The sequence below is a fragment of the Globicephala melas genome, chromosome 1 (genome assembly GCF_963455315.2).
Source record: "Globicephala melas chromosome 1, mGloMel1.2, whole genome shotgun sequence".
In the NCBI taxonomy this organism is placed as follows: domain Eukaryota; kingdom Metazoa; phylum Chordata; class Mammalia; order Artiodactyla; family Delphinidae; genus Globicephala; species Globicephala melas.
In genome coordinates, this window is record NC_083314.1 from 178,660,881 (window position 1) to 178,681,495 (window position 20,615).

The 20,615-nt window shown below is 51.8% G+C and overlaps 1 protein-coding gene and 1 non-coding gene across 3 annotated transcripts; both read right to left on the reverse strand.

Annotated features, from left to right (window-relative positions):
* Positions 1-600: 600 nt before the first annotated feature.
* MIIP (migration and invasion inhibitory protein) lies at positions 601-10,418 on the reverse strand. 2 transcript variants are annotated; one of them, XM_030878179.2, is made up of 10 exons: positions 10,334-10,418; positions 8,407-8,602; positions 7,831-8,157; positions 7,314-7,395; positions 3,537-3,645; positions 3,399-3,451; positions 2,569-2,698; positions 2,312-2,408; positions 1,214-1,348; positions 601-929 (listed from the first exon to the last, which is right to left on the reverse strand). In XM_030878179.2, the coding sequence occupies exons 2-10, from the start codon at positions 8,518-8,520 to the stop codon at positions 897-899; spliced, it is 1,080 nt and encodes a 359-aa protein (XP_030734039.2). In that variant the 5' UTR covers positions 8,521-8,602; positions 10,334-10,418; the 3' UTR covers positions 601-896. The 2 variants fall into 2 exon arrangements, with proteins under 2 accessions (XP_030734039.2, XP_030734034.2); XM_030878174.2 differs by having other exon boundaries at positions 7,822-8,157.
* Positions 10,419-15,379: 4,961 nt separating this feature from the next.
* Positions 15,380-15,506, reverse strand: LOC115867268 (small nucleolar RNA SNORD22). The gene has a single exon (XR_004045037.1). It is a non-coding gene; the product is annotated as a small nucleolar RNA SNORD22 (small nucleolar RNA).
* Between the last annotated feature and the right edge of the window lie 5,109 nt (positions 15,507-20,615).

Here is a 20,615-nt window from a genome sequence, read left to right on the forward strand (position 1 = left end):
ATCAGGAATTTCATATTGTTCAACCTATGGGAGTATAAAGACAGGCGCTGCTTACTAATCCAGGAGGGCAGATCTGGGCTCTCGGCCAACCTTGCCTCTGACTCCAACCCTCCTGGCCTTTTCCCCATGTGTCCCTGACAGGGTTCTAGATCACCCGTGGCTTCTAGGGCTGGGCTAGAGATGGGAGTGAAGGAGCCACCTGGCCCAGGGACTTCAAGAGAGTCCCTCCATCACTGGACCCCAGTGTCAGGGGCCAAGAATAAGGGGAGAGCTCACTCATTCCCCACTGTCACAGCTCCAGCCTCATCCACAGGGAACAGCCTGAGACCCCAAGCCCCTTGCTGAGATGGATTTTTAACGCTGACCTTGGCCTCAGCCTTACTCTGGGGAGCCTCACCCCCACCTATCTGGTGGGGAGGCCACCTACCCAGAGTTAGAAGCTGCACAAAGAGCCACACTCAGGGCACTGGATCCACCCTGCCCAGCACAGGTTGTCAGAGGTGTCCTTCTGCAAGTGAGGGGGGCAGGCCGAGGCCAGGGCGCCTCTAGGGCTCTGAGGGCGTCAGCAGGACAGAGCCGGCGCACGTGGGAACCTGGAGCTGCGGGAGTGCTAAGCTTTATTTACAAACGTGTCACGGAAGCCCCTCGGCCCAACCCCAGGGTCTCCTCTGTCCCCAGGAAGGAGACAGGCCTGAGGCCACCCACCGGCCCAGCCTAGGAAGGTGGGGCCAGAGTCCACCTCCAGCTGAGGCTGGGCAAAGCTCCCCTCTCGTGGGCGCCCCTGCCGGAGGAGAGACGCTGAAACAACGGTAGGGGCACTGTCCACCTCCCAGTGGCCAGTCCTCAGGGCTTCGGCCGGGCGGCACGGGGCTGGGGCATGGAGGGTTCTGACCAGATCAGGGTGGGGCTGGGACCCACGTTGGCACGACCTGGAGAGTGAAGGGAAGAGTGTCAGGGGGGCCTCTTTGGGGGCAGCCTCGTCCCCTTCTGGATCTCAGAGTTGGGGTCACCTTCCAGGGTGGGGTGGGGTAGCCAGCAGGCAGCAGTGGTGCCTGGAGAGGTGCCGTGGGTCAGGGCCAGGGCTAGGGCCAGGGAACCCCACAGAGAGCCGTTTCCAGGCTCTGCACTCCTACCCCAATCCTGCCCCCCAGGACTCTGCGGTCCCCAGGCCGCTCCAAGGCGTCTGTCTCTCCCAGGGCTCCCTGGACCGTACCCGGTGAGAAGGGCTGGTGGCTGACAGCTTCCGACGCTGGGCCTCAGAAGAGACACTGGACCAGAGGTCCAGGCTCTTGGGGGCTGAGCTTTTCTCAGACTTCGGAGGAAGAATGTCCCAGCCCAGCAGGCAGTGCTGTGGAGAGCAAAGGGTTAAGGTGCCTGGCCTGGAGCGGGGCTCCCCACTGACTGGGCACACCCCAGGGAGGGGCTGTACCTCTCCCCTTGGACTGGCAGCATCCTCTAGGACAGGGCTGTGTCCCCCATGAGGGTGAAGGGGCCTCCCAATCAGTGTCCCCCATGGACTGAGGTTCCCCGAGGGCAGGGGTCTTATCCACCACTGTTACCCCAGGCCTCCCTTTCCTAACCCTGCTGACCCAGGCCCTGGGCCCCGACCACAGATGGGTGGAGGGAAGGCCGTGGACGCTGATGGAGCACGTCCTGTGGACCAAGTTCTGCCTCAAGCCCCCGACAGGTATTGACTCACTGACCTGCCCCTTGTCCACCCCATGAGCCTGAGGATAGTATGTTGTACCCATTTTACAGATGAGCAAACTGACTTTCCTCAGTACCCCTTCTCCTCCCCGCAACCCCAGCACCTCCGGACTCCACTGGGAATGAGTGGGGTCCCCAGTGACCCCTGTCCTACCCAGGAGACACAAAGGACCTAGGTTGAAATCCCAGCTCTTCCATCCCGCTGACCTTGGACAAGTCACCTCCCCCTGCCTCAGTCTCCTCATCTGTAAAGTGGGATAACAGTCGTACCTGCACTCTCAGTTGCTGTGGCTCCACGAGATAATCGCCCTAAGGACTGTGCATGTGGCCACAAGAGCGCAAGAAACGGGGCCCGTGTGCACTAGGCCAATGCACTGCACGGGCAGACAGTCCTCCTGGAAGCCAGGGGCTGGGTGGGGAGCCCAGCCTCCCTCAGGGAACAAGCACGGTACACATGACATGAGTGGCCCAGCCCTAACCCCAGAGACTTCGGTCCTTCAGCCCAGCCTTGCTATTGGCCTTGGGACAGTCCCTGGCCCTCTGGGCCTCAGGACACGTCCAGAGACCTAAGCCAGACAGGGGACAGCCCCAAGGCCAGCCTCACCCGGGGCAGCGCCAGCGTGTCGGAGGCGTCGAAGCTCTTCCGCCGGTGGATGCGGTACCGGTGCGGGGGGTCCAGGACAGACAGCGGGATCCTCACCCTGGCGGGGGTAATAGTGGGGGCACTGCTGCAGGCGCCTCCAGGCCGCTGTGGCCCATCCTGCCCTCCCTCAAAACCACAGGCCCCAGGCTCTGCTCTCGTCCTCAGCTGCGGCTGCCCCTACAGCTCCCCCCGGTGTCCTGCCTACTCTGGCCACTCACCTGACCTGCGCTGGCTCTGCCAGGGTCTCTGGACCCCGCTGGCCCCGTGGTGTCCGGCACAGGCAGCAGGGGGTGCCGGGATCCGAAGGCACCAGAAACAGGCGCCGGTTGACACAGTAACAATACACACCTGTGAGATCCGTGAGAAGCAGAAGCCCCCCTCAGCCAGGGAACCTAGGTCCCTGGACCCCAACCACACAGGCTCACCCACGTGTACACAGACAGAGCATGCACACGCACACGTGCTCACATGCAACAACACTGAGCACCGCCTTCTACTCAAGCGTGACACTCGCGTGCACATGCCAGCAACTTCACATGTGCAAATGTCATCCGTGCAAACACAAAGCACGGCTTCATACAGTCATATCTGTGGACACACATGAACGTGCCTACACTTGTAATCACACACACAGGGTGCACACACACGTACATCCATAGGAACACGCCTCACACACATATGTACACACATGTATACACTGTATGCTGCTCGTGCAAACCCACAGCAAAGACTTGGGTGCCCACATGACTGAGCTGGAACGTCCCCCCCCCGCTGCCCACCCAGACGACCCCTGTGTGGAGAGGAGGTGGAGGGAGTGGGGACACATGGGAAAATGAGGCAGCTGGGAGAAAACGGAAGGCGCGGACAAGGGGCGAGGTGGATAGCACAGGGCAGGCCCTGTTCCCCCTGAGGCCAGGCCTCAGCTCACCCCAGGCTCGCGGCCCCCCTGCCTGGACCCCAGGCCTCCCTCCCCCCCGTCCCCAGCTGCCTCCCCAGGCCCCCAGGCCTTAGCTGGGCTACGGGGCAGCCGCCGAGCGTTTACACTCACATTCGTGGTCCCCCTCCGCAGCACTACTCTCCTGCAGGCCTAGGAACTGGGATCTGTGAGGGCGAGAGGGTGAGCAGGCCAGGGTGACACAGGCCCTGAGCCCGCCGCCCTGCCCGCCCCGCGCCTGCCGCTGCTCACTCAGGGTCATTGCAAATACACTCCTCCTTGTTGGCTTCCCGGAACTTCTGCAGCTTCGAGAAGAAGGCCTCGGGCTTGCTGGTGACAGGAGAGCTGTTGTCCGGAGACCCTGGAGCGGGCAACACACAAAGGAGCTGCTGTGTGGCCAAGACTCAGGGGAAGCTGGGCACTAGCACCCCAGGCCACCTGCTTTGACCCCACCATACCTCGTACAGACCTGGAGGGGACCTCCACTCATGTGACTGTTGGTTTTGTCTCGTGTCTGTCTACCCTCATGCATATCCAATCGTCCACGCAAAAAATATTTATAGAGCCCCTACTACGGGCCAGACACTGTTTTACGTGCTGGGGAAAGAACAGCTACCTGGACAAAGCCCCTGCCCTCATGAGGCTTACTTTCTAATGTGGCAACAGACGAGCTAGTCACCAAAGAAACCTGTAATACAACATTGAGGGGTGACACCTGCCAGGAAATAAAAGAGAGTCAGGAGGGACTTCTCTGGTGGTCGAGTTGTTGAGAATCTGCCTTCCAACACAAGGGACGCGGGTTTGATCCCTGGTCAGGGAACTAAGATCCCACATGCCACGGGGCAACTAAGCCCACGTGCTGCAACTACTGAGCCTGCACGCCACAACTAGAGAGAGAGAAGCCTGTGCACCGCAATGAAGAGCCCGCGTGCCACAACTAAGACCCGACGCAGCCCAAAATAATAAATAAATAAAAGAGAGTCAGAAAACTGAACTTGGTAGGGCAGGGGAGCCAGAGGAAGTTTCCCTGAGGAGGTGACACCTGAGCAGAGACCTGACGAAGGGAGGGAGGGAGCCGTGGGGACATCCCAGGCAGACAGAAGAGCAAATGCAAAGGCCCTGGGGCAGCTGTGGTTGGTATGTTTAAGGAACATCCAGGAGGTAAAAATAGGTGTAGGGGTGAGGGTGGAGGAGATGAGGCTGGGAAGCCAGCGGTGGGTTTGGGGACAAGGAGTGACGCAATCAGATCAGTCATGTACTTTTATAGGACCCCCCTTCTGGCTGCTGCAAGGTGAGGGGAAGCAGGGGCACCAGTTAGGAGGCTACTGCAGGCATCCTGGTGGAGACAAACAGTAAAATTCTAGAAATACATGGAAGGCAGGACTACCAGGATGCACAGTGTTTGAAAAGGAGAGGAAAATATCAAGGCTGATCTCAAGATTATGGCCATTAGCTCCATAAATGGAGTTGCCACTAACAGAGATAGAACAGACTGCAGGAGGACCAGGTGGGGCAGAAATCAGGACCTTGATTTTGGACCCTGAGATTAGTCTAACATACCTAATGAGCTCTGCAGAGAAGAAAGCCAGATATACAAGTCTGGAATTCAGAGGAGCAGCACGGGTAGAGATAAAGTCAGGGAGAAGAGAGCATGGAGAGCCTCGGCACTGAGGGGGGGCCTCTGGAATGTGGAACAAGGAAGTGGATCCAGCAGAGACTGGATAGAGCAGCCAGGGAAGTGGGGAAGAGCCAGTGCGGGGGTCCGGGCCTGGAAGTCAGAGGAAGAAAGAGCTTCGGGGAGGAGGGAGTGGCCGCTGTGTCCACGCTACCCAGGGGCCAAGAAAGCTCTGGACTGAGCACTGAGCTGGGAGCTGGCAATGCAGAGGTCACTGCTGACCCGGCCGAAGACAGCGTCAGAGGGTGTCAGGGGCTGAAGTCCAGTTTAAGAAAAAGTCAGGGAGAGAAACTGGAGACAGCGAGTCTAGATGGCCCTTTTGAGGAGTTTTGTTATAAAGAAAAGCAGAGAACACGGGCAGTAACTAGAAGCAAAGGCAGGATATAAAGGGAGCGATGCTTCCTCAGGATGGGAAATCACAGACTGCAGCTTTACCCCTGACCACATGTGAGACTTTGCTAAGTTTTTCAGTCTCTTGATGCCTCAGCCTTCTCATCTGCCAGTGGGGACAGTAACAGCATCCACCTAATCAGATCATTGTGAGAAGTTAAGGAGTGAATGGGAGCGAAGCAGAGGAAAGCTCTTGGCACAGGGCCCGGCACATAATAAGCACTCACTGAAATCAATTGTCATTAATATTCCCTGGCGCTCATATACTGACGGGGCAGAGTGATGGTGGAGGAAGGAGAGGAGAGAATTACAGGGAAAAAACCCTCTGGGAGGGACTTCCCTGGTGGCGCAGTGGTTAAGAATCCGCCTGTCAATGCAGGGGACACAGTTTTGAGCCCTGGTCCGGGAACATCGCGCATGCCACGGAGCAACTAAGCCATGCGCCACAACTACTGAGCCTGCGTGCCACAACTACTGAAGCCCATGCCCCTACAGCCCACGCTCCGCAACAAGAGAAGCCACTGCAGTGAGAAGTCTGCGCACCGCAACGAAGAGTAGCCCCCGCTCGCCGCAACTAGAGAAAGCGCATGTGCAGCAACGAAGACCCAACGCGGCCAAGAATAAATAAATTAATTAATTAAAAAAAAAAACTTCTGGGAGCCAAGAAGGGATGGGGCCCAAGCACACAAATGCAGGGACAGGACGGGGGCTCGGAAAGGGGGGTGAGAGGCGTGCGCACACACACGTACGCACACACACGTACGCACACACACACAGGGCAGGCAGGGGGCAGCCGCCTCTACTTTCCTAGAGACAGGAAGCAAAGCAGTGAGCTGGCAGTCAGGGAAGTCCTTGGGATGGGGCCTGTGTCCCCACCACCGCAGGGTCTCAGCAGCCCCACAGAGCACCTGCCTTGGGGCAGCAACTCAACTTCTCTGTACACCAGTTTCCTCCTTTGTGAAAGTGGGGGTCCGATAGCACCAACCTCCTAGGGCCGCCCGCTCACTCACTCAGCCAGCGTTGGCTGAGGGCCTACTACGTGCCAGGCACCGTTCTAGGCTCAGACTCGGGGAGCACAGCAAGAAAAATGACGGCCAGGCCCCTGCTCCAACAGAGCTTACAGTCCACCGGAGAAGTCAGACAAGAAACAAGCAAACAAGATGACTTCTGAGAATGAATGAATGATACAAGGAACATACAAACGGCTGATGCAACAGGCAAGGATGCAGGTGTGGTGGCCCTACAACGTTGTGCTCGTGGAAGGCCTACCATTTGAGCTGAACACTCAGTGACGAAAAGGAACCAGCAGGTGTGAACCTGGGGAGGTGCGTTCAAAGCAAAGGGCACAGCAAGTGCAAAGGCCCCGAGGTGGCCGTGAGCATGGCAAGTTCAAGGACCAACAAGGAGGCCGGCGTGAGGAGTCAGAAGGTAGATGGTTAAGAGGCCATGTCACGGGGCCAAGCAGAAGCCAGATCACACCTCAAAACTCTATATAAGGATTTCAGATTTTACTCTAAGTGCTAAGTACTCTGAGTGACGTGATCTGATTCCCGTGTTTAAACATTAGTTCTGGCTGCTGTGCCGAAAATGGATGATAATGGGGGTGAAAGAGCCCAGAGGGAGACCAGCCAGGAAGCCACTGAGTGCTGGGGGAGTGGGGGGATGGGCAGTAAAACATAAAGAGATGACACGCATACAGAGTTTCACAGGGGCCTGGCACACAATAAATGCCAAGAAAATACAGCAGCTCTGATTTGTTCATTCATTCAACAAACACTCGGTGAGCACCATCTCTGTGCCTGTCACTGTGCCAAGGGCTGAGACAGGAGACGCGGTACTGAAGGTGCTCCCCGAGGGGGGTGGAACAGTCGGAAAAAGAGCAGCAGCGCCCGCTGGGGGCGCAGGCAGGCGCAGAAGCAAGCGGGGGCCTCCACCCGCGCCCCGGGCACGGGGGCTAGTCACACCTGCAATCCAGTCGCAGCCCAGGCACGGTCTGAGGCGCCAGCTCTTCTCAGGCACTGGAGACTCCTTGTTGGTCACTCGCGGCTGAGGAGGGAGGCAAAGACGGGCAAGGGCTAGGCCAGCAGGCCTGGCCCAAGGGAGGTCCCACCTTGCAGGGAGGAAAAGGGCTGTGTCTTAACTCATACACTGACAGGGGCCCCAGGGCTCAGCCGAGGGCTTGGGGGCTGGAGGACAAGAGTTTGGCCCCCACCCGCCTCCATATGTGTCTTTGAACAAGTCTGTCCTCTGAACGCCCGTCTTCCCATCTGCATAATGGGGCTGGTCACCTTCTTCCCAAAGTGCTGTCTGAGAAACTAATGGCCACAACTTATCAAGCACTTAGGCTGAGCTGGACTTGACTCACGGTACCTCCCAGGAGCCTCACCCTGGAAGGGAGGCTGCCCATGAGTGCATCTGTCAGGGGGGAAACTGAGGCTCAAGGACGTGCCCGTCAGTGGATGCTCCACTCACCCGCATTACCTTGGACAGCTTGCTCCGTTGAGCCAGGAGGGACTTCAGGGCCTGTGCCTCCTGGGTGTCTAGACTGTCCAGCTCTGCTGAAGGCTCTGGGTCGCTCGAGTCTGAGGTGGCCAGCAGGGGAGCCGAGCAGGGCCTCAGTGGGCCCGGGGGCTCCTGGTGGAGGCACCTGGCAGGTGGGAGAGAGACCACCCCGGAGCTGGCCCCGTCCCTATCACAGGGGTCACCTCGGTGGGCATCCTGTGGGCAGGAGGCTCTTGAGGCCACTGAGGACGTCTCTTGGGATGACGGCATCTCTGAGTTGTAGCTGCTGCTGGAGTCCAGGCTTGACTGGAACAGAGAGGCCAGTTCACCCAGCCATCTACCCAGCTGGCCTGCACTGGGCATGAAGGCCTGGTCCTCACCCTTGCTCCAGCCTCTGCATGTCCCAGGCCAGTCCCTTCCCACTCTGGGCCTCACTCAGTTTTCTCATCATCAGTAAAATGGGCATGCTGCACGAGAGGACCCGGAAGCCCTGGATTCTGGCCTGAGGGTTAGGCAGCCCCTCCCTCACTCCCGGGACTTGGCCAAGGCGCTCACCTCTGAGGCTGCCTTGGCCACGGACCGCCGCACGGCATCCTGTCCGACCCACAGCTGCCTCAGGAGCTCCAGGTTGAGCTGCCGTAGCTGTGCCAGATCTCTGGTCTCCACCATCCCAGGCGTATCCACTGGCTTCCCACGACAGGTGTCACCGACTCCCGGACCACAGAGCGCCCTCACGGCCAAGTTCTCCTACCTGAAGCCAAGATAGACAGCACAACATAGCGCTGAGGAGGCTGCCCTGCAGAGCCAGAGGCCGGGGTTCAAATCCCCACTTTGATACTCCCTAACTGTGCAGCCTCAGACAAGTTATTTAACCTCTCTATACCTCAGTTTCCTCATCTGCCAAACAGATGATAACAGCATTGACCTCATAAGTCTGTTGTAAGGATTAAAGGAGATCATGTATATTAAATGTTAGTACAGTGCCTGGCACACACAGTAAGCACTCAGTAAATGCCTATTATTATTACACTGGCCACAGCGTGTTTCCTAACATGTCAAAAGAGATCAATCCCTCTTTAACGAGCTTCCCTGGTGGCGCAGTGGTCGGGAGTCTGCTGCTAATGGAGGGGACACGGGTTCGAGGCCTGGTCTGGGAACATCCCACATGCCGTGGAGCAACTAGGCCCACGAGCCACAACTACTAAGCCTGCGCGTCTGGAGCCTGTGCTCCGCAACAAGAGAGGCCACGATAGTGAGAGGCCCGCGCACCGCGATGAAGAGTGGCCCCCACTTGCCACAACTAGAGAAAGCACTCGCACAGAAACGAAGACCCAACACAGCAAAAATAAATGAATAAATTAATAAACTCCTACCCCCAACATCTTAAAAAAAATCCCTCTTTAACAACCTTAACTATGAAATTACTAGATTAATTTGTAGAAGACAACTAGAGCAAGTCCACAGATGTAAAGCATGATAACTTTCAAATTCAACACAAATCAGATTTGTGAAGGGACTCCTCCCTCTCTCCTGCCCTTCCTCCTTCTTCCCTTTTACAAATGAAGAAACCAAAGTTCAGAGAAGTTAAGCTACTAGCCCCAAGTCACACAGCTTGTAGGTGGCAAAGCCAGGATTTGAACCCAAACCGGGCTCCGGGGTACACGGTTATGCCAGCCTTTCCCCAAACAGTGTGGAGGGGGGCCTGGGAAGCTGCCTCCTCCTTCTCCCAGCCTTTGGCCCCCCAGGGATCCAGACTCAGGGACACACTGATGCTGCTGGAAGGGATTTCTGCAGACTAGGGGAAGAGGCTTCCTCTTCCCTCAGAGTCCCGAGCCCAGATGCCTCCACCCAGAAACTGAGTCTCCCCCAGTACACACGATCCCTTTCTAACACTGCGTCCAGACAGACACCCTACTCTCAGAACCCCAGCCCTCCCACCACCACTCCTCACGTGTGGACCGCCCACACCCGGGCCCCCTCCTCAGGGCCCGGTTGCAGTGGCTAAAGCAGAGAGAAGCCAGGCTACCCTGGAGCCGTCCCCACATATACCCATGCAGGGAAGGGGGGCAGCGGAGATGCGAGTACAGACTGTGCGGGGGGTGGTGCAGACAAGCGGGGTAAAAAGCCTCATCCGCAGGACAGGGACTCCCGGCCCCCGTCCTTATCTGACTCTGGGGCAGACCTATAGTTGGAGGATCTCCGTTTTCGCACGGTGTTAAAGAGAACACCTCCGGCTCCGGCGGCGCTCCGGAAAGCTAAAGCCGCACCAAGGTAACGGGAAGGCGACGTTCAAAAGAGAAACTGGGGCAGCAAGAGTACCAGCTGCGGTGCCGCGGAACAAAAGGGCGGGACCCCCGGGAAAGGGAGACTCAGCCTCCCTCTTCTTTCCCTTCGCGGGCCACGGACCCTCCGTGGGGGCGTACGTGAGGCAACCCGTCGAGCCCTTCCTCTCCATACCCGGCCCCGCCACTGCCTCACTCACCTCTAGGAAGCCCCGGAGCCGCGCAGCCCACCGCCGCCTGCGCTGCCGGGAGTTCCGCCCAGGCCACCCTACGCTTCGGCGGCCGGGGGGGCGGGGCCTGATCCGGGAGCCCTGATTGGTCAGATGTGGGGCGGAGCCGGGACGCTCTTGCGAGCTTTACTTCGCCTTCAGAAACTGCCTTTTCAACACTGAGGCGGGGATAACGACGGTGCTCAACATCTGATTGGTCAACTTCCCAGGTCTAGCGGTCGATAGTCGGAATGGGGCGGGACCCCAGAAGACGGGCTCCGATTGGTCAAGACAAGGCCGCGGCTATTTCACGTTTGGTGACGGCAGTGTCAGAGTCCGGACCTGATGCTTCCGCAGAGCCAAAAGATGCAGCTGTGGGTAGGCGGCGGCCAGTGACCCATGCTTTCATACTTTCTTTCGAGTACTTAGGCCTATTTTGTGCCAAGAGGCACTGTACTAAGCGTTGGGAGGCAGGAAAGAATTAAGAAGGGTCCTTTCCTGGAGGAGGGGGAGAGGCAGCGGGTAAGATACGAACACAGGTAGCTGTGATCCAGTCTGTAAAATATGGGCAAGTTTATATGGAGTGCCTACTTTGCGCCATGTATTTTCCATATGCCAATGCATGCCGGCCTCATAAATGTGCTTTAAGATGAATATTATTGTCCCGTTTTACAGACAAAGCAAAAAACGAGGTCATGAGAGATGAAGTGACTTGACCAGAACATTTTAGAGGCAGTCAGTATAATTCCCAAATTAACAGACGAAAGGAAAGGAAGAAAAGCCATCTCAATAGATACAGAAAAATCCACCAACCACTGTCCCTTTTTCTTAGTAGCTGCAATTGGCGTGCCACAATCTTTTAAAGAGATGTTCCGGCATTTGACAAAATCCAACACTCATTTCTGATTTTTAAAAAAATCTTCCAGCTTCATACAACTCAATAGCAAAAAAGACCCCAAACAATCCAACTTAAAAGTGCGCAGAGGATCTGAATAGACATTTTCCCAAAGAAGACAGATGGCCAATAGGTACCTGAAAAGATGCTCAATATCAATAACTATCAGGGAAATGCAAATCAAAACCACAATGAGTTATCACCTCACATGTGTTAGAATGACTATTACTAAAAAGGCAAGAAATAACAAGTGTTGGCAAGGATGTGGAGAAAACGGAACATTTGTGCACTGTTGGTGGGAATGTAAATCGGTGCAACCACTATGGAAAAGAGTATGGAGGTTTGAGATTTCCTCAGAATTTAAAAATAGAACTACCTTATTATCCAGCAATTCCACTTTTGGGTATTTATCTGAAGAAAGCAAAAACACTGATTTGAAAAGCTAGATGCACCCCCATGTTCATTGCAGCATTATTTATAATAGCCAATATATGGAAACAACCGAAGTGTCCAGCAATGGATGAGTGGATACAGAAAGTGTGGTATATATCTATAATGGACTATGATTCAGCCGTAAAAAAGGGGAGATCTGGGCTTCCCTGGTGGTGCAGTGGTTGAGAGTCCGCCTGCCGATGCAGGGGACATGGGTTCGTGCCCCGGTCCGGGAAGATCCCCCCTGCCGCGGAGCGGCTGGGCCCGTGAGCCATGGCCGCTGAGCCTGCGCGTCCAGAGCCTGTGCTCCGCAACAGGAGAGGCCACAACTGTGAGAGGCCCGCGTACCGCAAAAAAAAAAAAAAAAGAAGGGGAGATCTTGCCATTTTCAATAACACGGATGGAACTTGCAGGCATTATGCTAAGTGAAATAAGTCAGATAGAGAAAGACAAATACAGTATTTCTCTCTTATATGTGGAATCTAAAAAAACAAAAACAAAAAGCAAGCTCATAGATACAGAAAAGAGATTGGTGGCTGCAAGAGGCAAGGAGTAGGAGAAATGGGTGAAGTGGGGTTTTTTTAGTTTAACTAAATTAATAAAAATCTTTAAAAATAAAAATCTTGGGGCTTCCCTGGTGGCGCAGTGGTTAAGAGTCCACCAGCCAATGCAGGGGACACAGGTTCGAGCCCTGGTCCAGGAGGATCCCACATGCCTTGGAGCAACTGAGTCCATGTGCCACAACTACTGAGCCTGCGCTCTAGAGCCCACGAGCCACAACTACTGAGCCCATGTGCCACAACTGTTGAAGCCCACGCACCTAGAGCCCGTGCTCTGCAACAAGAGAAGTCACTGCAATGAGAAGCCCGCGCACCGCAACGAAGAGTGGCCCCCGCTCACCACAACTAGAGAAAGCCTGCACACAGCAACGAAGACCCAACGCAGCCAAAAATAAATAAATTTATAAAAATTAAAAAAAAATCTTGCAGCAAACTAGGACTGGAAGGGAACTTTCTCATCTTGATAAAAGGCATCTATGAAACACCTACATTTAACAGTATATTTCATAATAAAAGACTGAATGCTTTCTCCCTACAATTAGGAAAAGGTAAGGATGTCTGCTATCACCAGTTCAATTCAATATTACACTAGAGTTCTAGCCAGTGCAATAAGAAAAATCAAAGACATCTGGAACAGAGAGGAAGAAGTAAAACTCTTTATTCACAGACAGCATGATAACAGAAAATCTCATGCACTCTACAAAAAAGCTACTAGAATCGTTAATGGGTTTTGCAGTTGCAAGATACAAGATCAATATACAAAAATCAGTCGTATTTCTATATATTAGCAATAAACAATCAGAAACTGAAATTTTTAAAAAACCATTTAAAATACATCAAGAAATATAAAAATTAAATACTTAAGGATAAATCTGACCCCCAAAATACAAGACCTATATATTAAAGTTATAAAACAGTGTTGAGAGAAATTAAAGGAGATTAAATAATTGGAGAGATATACTGTGTTCATGGCTTGAAAAATTCAAATTTTTAAGATATCAATTCTCCCCAAATTGACCTATAGACTCAATACCCAAATAAAATCCCAAATAAAATCCCAGTAAGTTTCTTTGTATAAACTGACAATTTCTAAAATTCATATGGAAGTGCAAAGGACTTAGAGAGCCAAAACAATTTTGAAAACAACAAATTCAGATGACCTACGCTACCTGCTTTAAGATTTATTATAAAGCTATAGTAATCGGGCTTCCCTGGTGGCACAGTGGTTGAGAATCTGCCTGCCAATGCAGGGGACACGGGTTCAAGCCCTGGTCTGGGAAGATCCCACATGCCGCGGAGCAACTAGGCCTGTGAGCCACAACTACTGAGCCAGCGCATCTGAAGCCTGTGCTCCGCAACAAGAGAGGCCGTGATAGTGAGAGGCCCGCGCACCGTGATGAAGAGTGGCCCCCACTTGCCACAACTAGAGAAAGCCCTAGCACAGGCACGAAGACCCAACACAGCCAAAAATAAATAAATAAATAAATAAATTTTTTAAAAAAGCTACAGTAATCAAGAGAGTGTAGTATTGACATCAAGGTAGACAAATAAATGAATGGAATAGAATAGAAAGTCCAGAAATTGTCTCACACATACATGATCAATTAATTTTTGACAAAGATGCAGAGGCAACTCAGTGGAGGAAGGACAGCCTTTTCAGCAAATGGTACAAGAACAATTGGATGTTCATGTGCTAAAGACACACACACCACAAAACAAAACAAAAATTTTAAAACCCTCTATCTGTACCATATCTGTACCATATGTAAAAATTAACTCAAGATGTATCATAGACCTAATTGTAAAACCTAAAACTATAAAATTTCTAGAAGAAAACTGAGAATAAAATCTTTGTGACCTTGCATTAAGCAGAAATTTCTTAGATACGACACCAAAAGTACAATCTCTAAAAGAAGAATGGATAAATTGGACTTTGTCAAAATTAATAACTTCTGCTCTTTGAAAGACGTTGTTAAGAGAGTGGAAATACAAGCCACAAGATTGGAGAAAATAATTGCAGATCACATGTCTAATAAAGAATTTGTATCCAGATTATATAAATAACTCTCCCAACTCACAAGAAAACAACCCAATTTTTTTTATTGAAGTATAGTTTATTTATAATATTGTGTTATTTTCAGGTGTATAGCAAAGTGATTTAGTTAAATATTTTTCATATTATTTTCCATTATAGGTTATTACAAGATATTGACTATAGTTCCCTATACAGTAAATCCTTGTTGTTTATCTATTTTATATGTAGTAGTGTATATCTGTTAATCCCATACTCCTAATTTATCCCTCCCCCTGAATCATAAGTTTGTTTTCTATGTCTCTGAGTCTGTTTCTGTTTTGTAAATAAGTCCATTTGTATTATTTTTTAGATTCCACATATAATGTTTGTCTTTCTCTGTCTGCCTTACTTCACTTAGTATGATATCCTCTAGATCCATCCATGTTGCTGCAAATGGCAATATTTCATTCTTTTTATGGTTGAGTAATATTCCATTGTGTATATATATATATATATATAAATCACATATTCTTTATCCATTCATCTGTTTTTTTGTTTGTTTGTTTGTTTTAAGGTTAAAAAACCAAAACTTTTATTTAGAAAGGCTGAAATGATTGTATGCTAATTTGAACAGCTAGGTTGTATAAGAAAGTTCCTGTTTTTTTTTTTTTTCAGGCTGCACCTCACGGCTTGTGGGATCCTAGTTCCCTGACCAGGGATTGAACCCAGGCCTCAGCTGTGAAAGCACAGAGTCCTAACCACTGGGCCACCAGGGAATTCCCAAGAATGTTCCATTTTTGATGTCTTCCAAGAATTGGATTCCATTATGTGTGCTTTGTTCTTTCTTCAGACCTCTTAACTTCAGACTGGAGTTGAGCAGAAATATGGCTTACTCCTTTCCCCTGAAATCATTCTCAGGCTCCAGACAAGGGGCTGGACCTTTGGGTGAACAAGCAGGTAAGTGGCAATGGTACCTTTTAACTCGGGAGGCTTTCCAGGGGTGATACAGGAACAAGGAACAAGCTGCTGCAGAATGAGAACATCATGTAATTAGCCAAGTATCTAAAATAGCCAAAACTATTCTCGCTATGAATGGCCAAGAAAAGCCAAGCAAATGCTGTCCACAGACATTTGCTGTATCTTAGACAGTTCCTTATGGAACAAGTTCTCATCCTCTCTCCCAGTTAGCTCCAGCGGGTTCACCATTACAGGCTCTGGGGCTAGAACAGGGGTAAGACAGGATGCTTGCCTTCCTCATTGGCATCCATTCATCTGTTGATGGATACCTAGGTTGCTTCCATGTCTTGGCTAACAAGCAACCCAATTTTTTAAATGATTAAAAGAATCGAACACCAAAGAAGAGATACATACAGATGGTGAATAAGCACAAAAAGATGCTCCACGTCACAGAACTCTCCTGTTGAGGCTGGTCAGAGACTCAGCTCAGCATCCTTACCCACCATTAATACACCTAGCAGCAGCTTTTATCCCAATCTGTCTTTCTAGAGTCTTCTCTTGCTCTAGACTCCATTTGCTAGGCAAATGTAAAATAAAGCCAGAATGAGACACCGCCGCGTAACTATTTCTGTGTCTAAAATGATGGCATGTAAAATCAAAGACTCACTATACCAGTATTGGCGAGGACAGGGAAAAACTGGAACCCATGTGCTCTGCTGGTGGGAATGTAAAATTGTACAATCACTTCAGAAAACAGTTTGACAGTATCTTAAAAAGTTAAATATAAATTTACCATATGACCCAGAAATTCCAGTGCTAGGTATCTACCCAAGAGAAATGAAAACACGTCCACACAAAGACTTGTACAAGAATGTTCCTGGCAGCATTATTCATTATAGCCACAAAAAAGGGGAAATAATCCAAATGTCCATCAACTCATAAATGGACAAACTAAATGTGGTATCCATACAACAGAAAATGGCAATAAAAAGAAATGAAGTACTGACACGTGCTACAACATGGACGAACCTCATCAACGTTAAGTGAAAGAAGCCATACAAAAAAGACCACATACTGATGACTCCAATTATATGAAATGTCCAGAAAAGGCAAATCTATGGAGACAGAAAATAAGATTAGTGGTTCCATGTGTCTGGGTGGGAACAGAGATTTACTGCAAATGGGCAGGAGGGATCATTGTGAGGTAATGAAAATATCCTAAAATTGGATTGTGGTGATGAGGGCTGCAGAACTTTGTAAATTTGCTGAAATGATTGAATTGTACATTTAAAAAGAGTGAATTTAGGGGCTTCCCTGGTGGCGCAGTTGTTGAGAGTCCGCCTGCCGATGCAGGGGACACGGGTTTGTGCCCCGGTCCGGGAAGATCCCACATGCCGCGGAGCGTGAGCCATGGCCGCTGAGCCTGCGCGTCCGGAGCCTGTGCTCTGCAACGGGAGAGGCCACAGCAGTGACAGGCCCTCGTACCGCAAAAAACAAAACAAAACAAAACACAAACAAAAAGAGTGAATTTTATGATACATATATTGTACCTCAGTAAAGCTGTTTTTTTTTTTTAAGTTAAACATACGTGACCCATTTGTTCTACTTCTAAGCATTTATCTAAGGGAAAAAATATAATCTATATGAAGACTTGTATATGAATGTTCATAGCAGCCATATTGTAAATCCAAATGTCCATCAAGGGGGGAATGGATAAACAAGTCGTGGTACATCCATCCATACAATGGATACTACTCGGCAATAAAAATGAACAAACTACTTGTCCACACACAATACGGATGCATCTCAAAATAATTATGCTGGGAATTCCCTGGCGGTCCAGCGGTTAGGACTCTGCACTTTTACTGCTGAGGGCGTGGGTTGAATCCATGGTGAGGGAACTAGGATCCCGCAAGCTGCGCGGCCAAAAAAAAAAAAAGTAAAAAAACAAAGTTTTGCTGAGTGGGAAAAGAGTACACACTGAATCTTCAGTCTATATAAAACTTGAGAAGATGTAAACTCATCTATAGTGACAGAAAGATGAGGGGTTGCTTGGAGATGGGGTGGGCGGGAGGGATGATGATGGGGCATGAGGAAACTTGGGGCATCATGGGTTTGTTCACTGTCCTGATTGTGGTGATGCTTTCATAGGTGCATACATCTGCCCAAACTTATCAAATTGTACACTTTAAACATGGGCAGGGCTTCCATGGTGGCGCAGTGTTGGAGAGTCTGCCTGCCGATGCAGGGGACGCAGGTTCGTGCCCCGGTCCGGGAAGATCCCACATGCCGCGGAGCGGCTGGGCCCGTAAGCCATGGCCGCTGAGCCTGCGCGTCCGGAGCCTGTGCTCCGCAATGGGAGAGGCTGCGGCAGTGAGAGGCCCGCAAAAAAAAAAAACAAAAAAAAAACATGGGCAGTTATTGTATGTTAACTATATCTCAATAAAGCTATTAAAAGGTATGAAGCAAGTAAGCAAACAATAAAGAACTTGGCCTAGCTGGGCGCAGTATGTTTGCCCTCACTGGAAATGGACCATTTCCACTCTTATGCCATGATGCCGCCTCAGGGATGAAGGTTAATCCTCCTGGTGGTCAGAGCTGTGAGCTGTACACTTGGTCATCCATTCATGAGGAGGGATGAACAGTCTAAGGAAGAGATGATACACAATCTCCTGGGTGGTGGCAAATGGTGTGACTGGAGGTCAGAGCTCAGGAGAAAGAGATCAGAAGACTAGCGCCAAGAACTGGGGAAAGGGGGAAGATGAACCAATGCTGTCCGGTACATGGGGGCGCACGGGATCACATCTTGGTGTCTCATGTTTCAAATCCACCAGAGGACATCTGCTGCCTGGGAGACGGCCCACGACCAGCTGGAACGGACGATGCAGCTGGTAAATATCAGCCCCCCTCTCTGCTCAGCCACCCCAGTGCAGGTGCGATGGGCCCAGGGACAGAGCAGCCAAGATGACGGGGTGAAGTAGCCTGGGCTCCTTTCCTAAAGGCTCGGTCCTGCTGCTGCTGGACCCCTAGTCTGCAGGACCAAAGCTGAGCCCTTGATACGACATCTCCAAGAGACCAGCCAGCCATTGATCTGGTGGCAGATCAATTACATCAGGTCCCCTTTGACCCTAAAGGGAGCGGTTTGTACTTATTGAAATTGATGCTACTCCATGTAAGGGTTCGCCTGACCTGCCTTCAGGGCTATTGCCCGCACCACCACCTGAGGGCTTAAGGCTGCCTGATGTAGTGACGTGGTATGCCACACCACATTGTCTCACACCAAGGGACCCATTTTTTTGCAGAACAGGTGGGACAATGGGCATCTGACTAAAGGATCCACTGATCTTACCAGGGACCCCAACACCCGAGTGGCATGTCCTGCTAAAGACATAGCTCAGGGACCATACGCTACAGCTGTGTTCTCCAGGAAGTTGACATACGCAGCTGTGTCCCCTGAGGCTAGATTACATGGGGAAGGGAAGCAGAGGGTGGACCCTCTCCCTACTGCTCGCAGTGAAGCACTTGTGGAACTTGCGTTTCCTATCCCTGCAAACATTGGCTCTGCCCCGTTGGAAGTGCCAGTGCCCGGGGCTAGGAAACTTCTGCCAGGGGACACGATAGGGTCCCACAGTCCCAATGAACTTGAAGACGTGACCATCACCTGGTCTTCGGGCCTCTCTGCTGGTGGACCAGCAGGCAAAGAGAATTACTGTACTGCTGGGGCTAATAGATTCCCATCCCCATGAGGAGTCAGGACAGCGTGTACAAAATGAGGCAGAGGTTTTTCCAGAACCTCCTCTGGTGTCTCTCGGTGTCTCCACACCCACTGAAAATAGTAAGTGGCAATTGCGGCAATCACAGCCCACCCAGGGCAAACAGCCAAGGGCTCAGATCCCTCGGGGATGAAGATCTGGGTGACCCCACCAGGAAATAATCAGACTAGCTGCAGCTTTGGCCATGGAATGGGGGTGGACGAGGGACCGACCGTATCACCTCGAAGGGGACTCGGTTTAATGGGACTTAGACCTCCCCTCTCGGGGAAGAAGGGCGGGGAGGCAAGAGCAGATCTGAGTGATCGGACGGGTGAACGCTTCAGACCCTCTTGGCCTTACCCGCCTTTTGTTCCGGCTCTGCCTCGGCTGAGTGGTCTGATGCAAACGCAACTCGCCTGGCCACACCCCCTGCCTGAGTCCTGGCCCTCTCACCTCCACCACCCCCCGCGGGCCCCACTTGGTGCTCAAGCATTTCAATATGCAACCCAGAAATGCACAGAGTCAATGTCCCATGGGGCAAATCTTCACCAGCTGGAAGAGGGAGACGGTGAATAAATTCTGCCCCCTTCCTCTCCACCAGGAAGGGGCGCCGAGACTTATGCCATGCCTCCTCAGGGTCACATTTGGTGGCGGCCAACTCCACCACACACACCCCTGCTGGCTCTCCCTCCTTCTGACCGCCCCCCCCCCCGCCCTCACTGCGTTTCTCTGGGGTCGTTCTGCCGATTAAAACGAGGGCGCACAAGCCTTCTGCTTTAGGCTCTGCATTCCAGGAACCCTAAGCTGTGATTGCCACTGTCACATGCTGACTCCCCAGTGTGCGTCTCTGCACCAGACATCACCTGAACTCCAGGTTCACATATCCAACTATGGAAGAGGGACCCTAAGTTCAACACGTCCAAAACAAAACTCCCGATCTTCTCTCCCACACCTGCTCCACCAGGAAGCTTCCCCATCCTGCCACCGACCCAGGACAAAACCCGAGTCAGCCGTGACTCATCCAGTCCATCAGCACATTGCATTGTTTCTGTCTTCAAAAGGTCTCCAGAACTGACCACTTTTCACAGCCTCCATCAGAACCGCCTGGTGCAAGGCACCATCCTCTCCTCCCTGGAATATTGCACTTGCCTCCTGACTGGTCCCCCCTGCTTCCATCCTTACTCTCTTGTCTACTCTCCCTATAGCAGGACCCGGGACCGCTCGAGCATAAGTAAGTCAGCTCACGTCACTCCTTGGCTCGGAACTCTCCATGGCATCTACCTCGCTCACGGTGAAGCCAAGGTCCTCACAGTGGCCGGCAAGACCCCAGTCTCCCCTGGTTCCTTTCGCAACTGAAGTCCAACTGCTCTCCACCTCCCTTGCTCTGCTCCAGCCATGCTAGTCTCATTTTGTTCCTTGAAGATACTGGCATGCTCGTACCTCAGGGCCTTTACACATGCGGCTCTGCCTGGAATGCCCCGCCCCAGATGTCCACAGGGCTTCATTCCCTACCGAATTCATTCGGCTCTTTCTTCAAACATCATCTTCTCAGCCAGGCCTACCCCAGCCACACTCTTGTTACCCCCTCCCTGACCTTCCCTGCCCCATTTTCCCCCATAGCCCTTATCTTCTGACATACTCTTTAACTCAGTGGTTTTGCCTG

Excerpts from the sequence above, each read along its gene's own strand:
- MIIP (XM_030878174.2), bottom strand. The coding sequence starts at position 8,520 with ATGGTGGAGACCAGAGATCTGGCACAGCTACGGCAGCTCAACCTGGAG. Across the intron at positions 8,158-8,406 it reads TGGCCAAGGCAGCCTCAGAG|TCAAGCCTGGACTCCAGCAG; the intron begins GTGAGCGCCTTG and ends TCTCTGTTCCAG. Across the intron at positions 930-1,213 it reads CCACCAGCCCTTCTCACCGG|GTCGTGCCAACGTGGGTCCC; the intron begins GTACGGTCCAGG and ends TTCACTCTCCAG.